Genomic DNA, 6,483 nt, shown 5'->3' with positions numbered 1-6,483 from the left:
GGCAGGCACAGTGGCTCAAACCTGTAATCCCAACACTTTGGGAGGCCGAGGCGAGAGGATTGCCTGAGTCCATGGGTTCGAGACCACACCAGGCAACATGGTGAGACCTCGTCTCTACAATAAATTTTAAAAAAGAAAGGAAGAAAAATAGCCGGGCATGGTAGCGCACGCCTGTAGTTCTGGCTATTTGAAAGGCTGAGGTAGAAGAATCACCTGAGCCCAGCAGGTCGATGCTGGGGTGGCCGTGAGCATGCCACTGCACTCCAGCCTGAACGATGGAGTGAGACTCCAACTCAAAAAATAAAATCCAGGCACAGTGCTCATCCCTATTTCCCAGCACTTTGGGAGGCCAAGACAGGAGGACTGCTTGAGCCTAGGAGTTTGAGACCAGCCCAGGCAACAAAGATAGACCCCGTCTCTACAGAAAATAAGAAAAAATTAGCCAGGCATGGTGGCGCATGCTTATAGTCCCAGTTCCTCAGGAGCCTGAGGTGGGAGGATCACTTGAGGCCAGGAGTTTGAGGCTATGGTGAGCTATGATCATGCCACTGTACTCCAACCTGGGCAACAGAGCAAGATTCTGACTACTTGTGAGACAGAAAGCATCAAATAAATTCTAGATGTAAATACAGCCATCAGCCCTCTGTCCTTCTCCCACTCCAAACCCCACCCCTCCAGCAAAATGATCTTGGGAGAAAAAGCACTACTTACCTTTGCCATGCTTTTTTTTTTTTTTTTTAAGTTGGAGTCTCACTCTGTTGCCCAGGCTGGAGTGCCTTGGCACGCGCATGGCCACCCCAGCATCGACCTGTTGGGCTCTGGCAATCCTTCCACCTCAGCCTTCCAAGTAGCTGGAACTACAGGTGCGCACTACCACGCCTAGCTAATTTTTTGATTTATTGTAGACATGAGGTCTCACCAAGTTACCCGGGTGGGTCTCGAACCCACGGGTTCAGGCAATCCACTCACCTCAGCCTCCCAAGGCGTGGGATTACAGGCTGAGCCACCGAGCCCGGCTGCCATGCTCCTTAGAAACCCCAGAGGGTTCAGAATACAGACCAAAGTCCTTAGCGTGTTTGGCTGTTAGACCAGGCAGCACTGGATTTGAATGCTGGTTACCCTAGCTCTAGCTGTATGATCCTACTGCAAGTTATTCAGGCTTTATGAGCCTCACAGGGGCTTAATCCAGGACAAGTGCCTGGTATACAGCAGGCCCTCAACAAATGTTGTAGCCCAGACATCCAGCCTCCTTCCTTCACCACATATACAGTGCTTCCACCACACTTTCTTGCAGAAATGCCCACATCTCTGCTCAGGCCAATTTTGCTGTCCAGAATGCCTTTCTCTGCCTGGTAAGCTCCTACTCATCCTTTAAAACACAACACAAATATAATCTTGTAAACCTTACCAAACTACCAGTCAGCCCATGTGTTCCCATACCATTGAGCTCCTTGCTCTCGCACAGCTCTTCTCATCCTGCCCTTGTTTCCACATCAGCCTGTCCCACTAGTCTATGAGCTCGTTGAGGGCAAGGAGTCATCTGATTGAATTCCTGCCTCAAAAAGTATTTGATGATGGAAGACAAAACTCAACATTCAACATGCTGCCACTGAAATTAGGAATAGGAGGGTGAATAAACCTCCCAGGAGTTCAGCAAATACTATTCCTATAGCTTCTAGGAACCTTAAGGATGTTACACTTCTCAGTACTGTGATTTTAAAGCTTCTCCTCTCCTCTGACCTCACCAGCTACCAGCTCAGGAAGCACCTGTCCCATCTTCTACATATGAAGCAGCTTGGAGCTGGAGATGGGGACAGATGGAACCAAGAGTGTGCAGCACTGCTCCTCCAGGTTTGGAGGAAGGAACTGGAATTTAAACTCCCAGAGACCATCACAGTACACAAGACCCCCAAGAGTCCACCCAAGGGCATCTCAGGCCCAAAGTCCACCAAGCACTCAGTGCTCAAGCAAATCTATGGTAACTGTCCTCCTGGGTACTTTAGAGTACAACAAGCACCCCCACAGCGTCATATCAGAATCTGAAATGGGATTTTATTACATTGGGCAAGCTACCAGCTCCATTCACATAAAACTCTCTTATCCTAGTTTAAACCAGCAAGAGAATTCTCAGCACCATTTAGTGCCACCTGGATCAAAACTGGTTCGTGAGGCATTTTGGCATCTCAGCCAAGACAGCCTTCCAGCCAAGAGCCAGAAGATTCTCTGCTGGACTCTATGACCAAAAGCCTTAAAGTTTAAACTTCTCCAGACCCCTGCTTGGGTCCCCCCTTACACTACCCAGTAGGAAGACACTAGACTTAGGCTCTGCTTGCCTCATTTTGACCTTTCCTATGCTAAAACAGTACAGGATTGCCCCAAACCCAAGCACTACAGTAAATACTTGTTCAGCATTATCAGTTGCTATAAACTGAAACATTTTCAGTCTAGAAAGAACTCACCCAAAAAAACTTAGTAGAGAGCAAGTCTGGTTGGACCACCAACAGAAAAAAGTTGAGCCAGGTGCTTTTAGAAAGATCTCCTGCAGTGCAGACAACCAAAATCTCAGGACTTTGCCCTGGGCCTACATGGTACCACACCATACTTAGTTTATCTTGGCAGACACCTACAAACTCAAGCCTTTACCTCAGTAAGGAATTCAGAACTTGGTCAGGCCACAGCTGTCACTGGTGAAATATAAATGGCAGTTGTTCGTTAATTTCAGGTTGTTCTCAAGAAGGGAAAGTACATCATCCCACAAGATCTTCAAAAGCCCCTTCTGCGCTGCATCTCAATTCAGGTAAGGCAGTCACAGCAAAGCAGATGAGGGAGGAAACACAGGGAAGCACTTACCTTTTTTTTTTTTCCTTCCTCAAAGGTATTAGACATTAGAACAGAGATGGCCAGAGTTTTCCAATGGTCATTTAATTTCAGTTATGCATGTTTTTTATCCCTCTTTCATTGGATTATTACTGCAGTCAACATCTGTCTCCATAAGAGGCAAATTATTTTCACAACCAAAAACTATTATTGTTAACATTACCTCCAGCAGAAACAATACAGGGTATCTATTATTGATCACTGTTGCATAAATGTTCATCACATAGAGGAGGAAGTGAAAATGCGGTCATTCTTCAAAGGAATACCTTGGGAATCTTTGTTTCATTTTGGTGTCACATTAAGATCCTCCATTTCCTTCCCCAAGATGTGGAGAATACCATGAAGAAGACACAGATACCATGTGCAGCTCAGGCTCAGCTGTGCACTTTCACTCATACAGGAGACATTCAGGGAACTTTCTTTTCAGCCATTAAGACAACAGTGTTTTACTTAGGGTCCCTTCATTCACTCCAGCATTACACATGATGATAAGTTCAGTGCTGTCAGCAGCTAATGCCAGGTCCAGTGTTTCTCACAGGTAGCTATGGCAACACGACCCCCCACCTTCCCTGATCCACACAGTCATCCTGCAGGAACAGAGTGCAGCTGGGAAGGTGAACAGTGACTGTCAGCATGAACTTTAACGTTCATTTAGTTTTGATAGGGGGAAAATCTGAAGGTGGGGGATAGAGTAATTACTGCCAAATCTTTAATGAGAGTTGGGCAACTCATATAATATAAGCAGGCTGATCAGGGAATGGGGGACGAGGCAGTTAGAAGCTTAAAAGGAATCAAGGCCCACAGTTCTGTGTCAAAAAATATATATTTTCAATATACTAGAGCAAATTAAAGAATTTTCAAAAACTGATATAATCACCACAGAAATGGCATTTAATCAAATACCAGTATAAAATTGAAAATCAGATTTTTTACTTTAATCAGAAAAACAAATCCAAGGATAACCAGAAACCTTCAGAAATGAAGGCATTTAGCAGCATAAAAGGTTTTTAATTAAGGGACTGGGCAGGAACAGAGTAAACCAATTTAAAAAGAAACACTCAGTGGTTTCTTAGGACTTCACATGAACTTTGTCCTACACATATTTATGACTACTTTGAAACTAGACAAGGACAGAATAATCTTAATTTAAAATTTGGGGGAACACAACATTTTGTTGACCCTTCATCTATCTACATTAAGCATTAACCAATTAATATTAAGTTGATCATATAGAGCTGCTAGGTATACTTTAACTGAAGCCTGTTTTTTTTAAGTGTATAACTGTAATAATTTCCATGAAATGAGCATGACTTGGACACACACAGGACATGTGACTCACAGATGCCAAACTGAACCAAGATGGAGAATATTAACTTTTTTTTAGGTGGAATGGGGGGGGGGGGGGTTTCAGTCTATCACCAGCTGGAGTGGCATGATTAACAGCTTACCACAGCCTCAACCTCCTGAGCTCAGGTGATCCTCCTCCTCAGCTTCCCAAGTAGCTGGGACTACAGGTGCACAACACCATGCCTGGCTGTTTTTGTTTTATTTTTTAAAAAAAGAGATGAGGTCTTGCCATGTTGCCCAGGCTGATCAGCTATGGTCTAATTTAGCTTTAATAAAATGTTAGCTAACTTTTTGCCTTGAGAATTGCATAGGGTTAGGGACTTTCTAATTGTTTTATTCAGTTTTAGAAAATTGCTTGACACATTGTAAATGCTCAAATATTTGATAAATGAGTATTGTTGCTCCCACCCTCCAACTTGGGTAGATCCCCTAAGGGTTTAGTAGTCTTCACCACTTAAAAAGGAACAGAATGAAAAAAATATAGCAAAATGACAGCCTCTTTGGGCTGTTTCCCTACATGCATTCAGGTGTCAGTGAAACAATCCCCGCTTACTCCAGTCTTCCACTCTGGCAAATCACCCACCAAGAATGTGTATCAGATTTTAATTGGTACACACACATACTGGGTCCATCTCTTAAAAATGACTCCCCTTAAGATTCCATTCCAGTGGGTGGAATGACCACAGATCAAGTAATCAATTATTAGTAATGATACCCCTGTATGAATCCAGTAAATTTCCGCCCACCTGCAGAGGGTATGCAGATGACAAGTCAAGATGCAGTGAAGGCAGCCAAAAACATGCCCAAGTTCCAAAAGCAATACTTCAATTTAAAATAAAAACCTATTTTCTAGAATGAACTAATACAAAGTATAAGGCAAAAAGAGTTAAAAGATGTATTATGACAGGGTGCAGGGCCTCATGCCTACACTTTGGGAGATTAGGAGTATAAGGCCAACCTGGGCAAAATAGCAAGATCCTGTCTCTACAAAAAAAATAAAAAATAAAAAAGTTGGACATGGTGGTGCATGCCTATAGTCCTAACTACTCAGGAGGCTGCGGCATGAGGATAGCTTGAGCCGAGGAGTTCAAGGTTACAGTAAGTTATGATTGCACCACTGCACTCCAGCCTGGGCAGAGGGAGACTCTTGGAGGGGAAAAAAAAAGATGTGTTATATGTTTATGTAAGTATGTGTCATGTTATGTTAGAGAGACACACAAAGAGAAAGATATCACATCAGATATTCCAGGCTGAAGACCTAGGTTCCAGTCCTTGTTCCTCAACTGTCTACCTATTTTCTCCCAATCAAGTTTCCCCCTTAAAGAGATGCCCTGTACTTTTGAGATTATAGAAAATGCAAGCTAGTAAGTTATCCTCTCTCTACAGTAAACTGAACCATCACCCCAAGGATAGCCTAAACCTAATTCTTTTTCCTTGCCAATGAACTCTTTCATTAAGCATTAAAATTATTAACATGAATATCTATCTGGGATTTATTTTTAACAGTGAGCAACTTGCAGTGTATACATCTCCCTGAGAACAGTGGAAGATCAAAGAACTTTTCTTATAACCTGCAATCAGCAACTAAATCAAAAAACAAAACAAAGCTTCGACTGCCTGTGGAGGAAGACTGTGTACGGGGGAGCTGGAAAACCTAGTGCAGAGTTCTCTCTGCTGATTATCTCTTACATTGTGGGAAAACTTTAATATCCATGCCTGAAAACTTACTGGCCTAAAAATGTAGTAACAAAGCAAATGTCAAAATATTTTCTCTCTGTTCTTACTCTTTAATAATCATTGTAGCCAGCACTGAAAGGACCAATGTTAACTATGCCTGTGCAAACTGCCTGGCTGTCTGCTTTCACCTTGTCTGTATGGATGGAAATGAGAATAAGTAAGAATGTGAACACTAAAGGGGTTGCTGAGTTGGGATTTCTGCTAGTTAACTGGTGCAGGCCCATTTTTTGGCTCAAGTGATGAACCTAAATGACAGGGGAGCCTGTCTCTCACAAATTTCCTGGAATTTAATGAAACAAAGTTCATCGAAGACACCATATCCTTACTGTTACTTGAACATTATCAATTTTAAATTTTAAGTCAGAATCATGACTGTGTGTGCATTTAGAAATTACATGACCATAGATACATTCAGTTGATTCCTTACATTTTACAGTTCCCATGTTAGCCTCTGAAAGCCACAGGTTGCTGCCATGTCCTCTCTTCACTGCTTCTTCACTGCTGGGCACCAAGAACAGTATC

At 42.9% G+C, this 6,483-nt stretch overlaps 1 protein-coding gene across 2 annotated transcripts in view; it reads left to right on the top strand.

Moving 5' to 3' along the window:
• INVS (inversin) overlaps positions 1–5,972 on the top strand; it is a 77,351-nt gene extending 71,379 nt beyond the window's left edge. For both annotated transcript variants that reach the window (XM_008067258.2, XM_021717177.1), the window contains exons 13-15: positions 1,749–1,978; positions 2,723–2,797; positions 5,731–5,972. In XM_008067258.2, coding sequence (XP_008065449.2) covers positions 1,749–1,978; positions 2,723–2,797; positions 5,731–5,882 — 457 coding nt within the window. In that variant the 3' untranslated portion in view covers positions 5,883–5,972. The remainder of the gene's footprint in view (positions 1–1,748; positions 1,979–2,722; positions 2,798–5,730) is intronic.
• Positions 5,973–6,483: the final 511 nt, after the last annotated feature.

This window comes from Carlito syrichta, unplaced genomic scaffold, assembly GCF_000164805.1.
Source record: "Carlito syrichta isolate Samal-C Ts95f unplaced genomic scaffold, Tarsius_syrichta-2.0.1 Scaffold309451, whole genome shotgun sequence".
Taxonomy (NCBI): domain Eukaryota; kingdom Metazoa; phylum Chordata; class Mammalia; order Primates; family Tarsiidae; genus Carlito; species Carlito syrichta.
The sequence above is the reverse complement of the archived record's forward strand: the minus strand, read 5'-3'. Positions and strand labels throughout refer to the sequence as shown.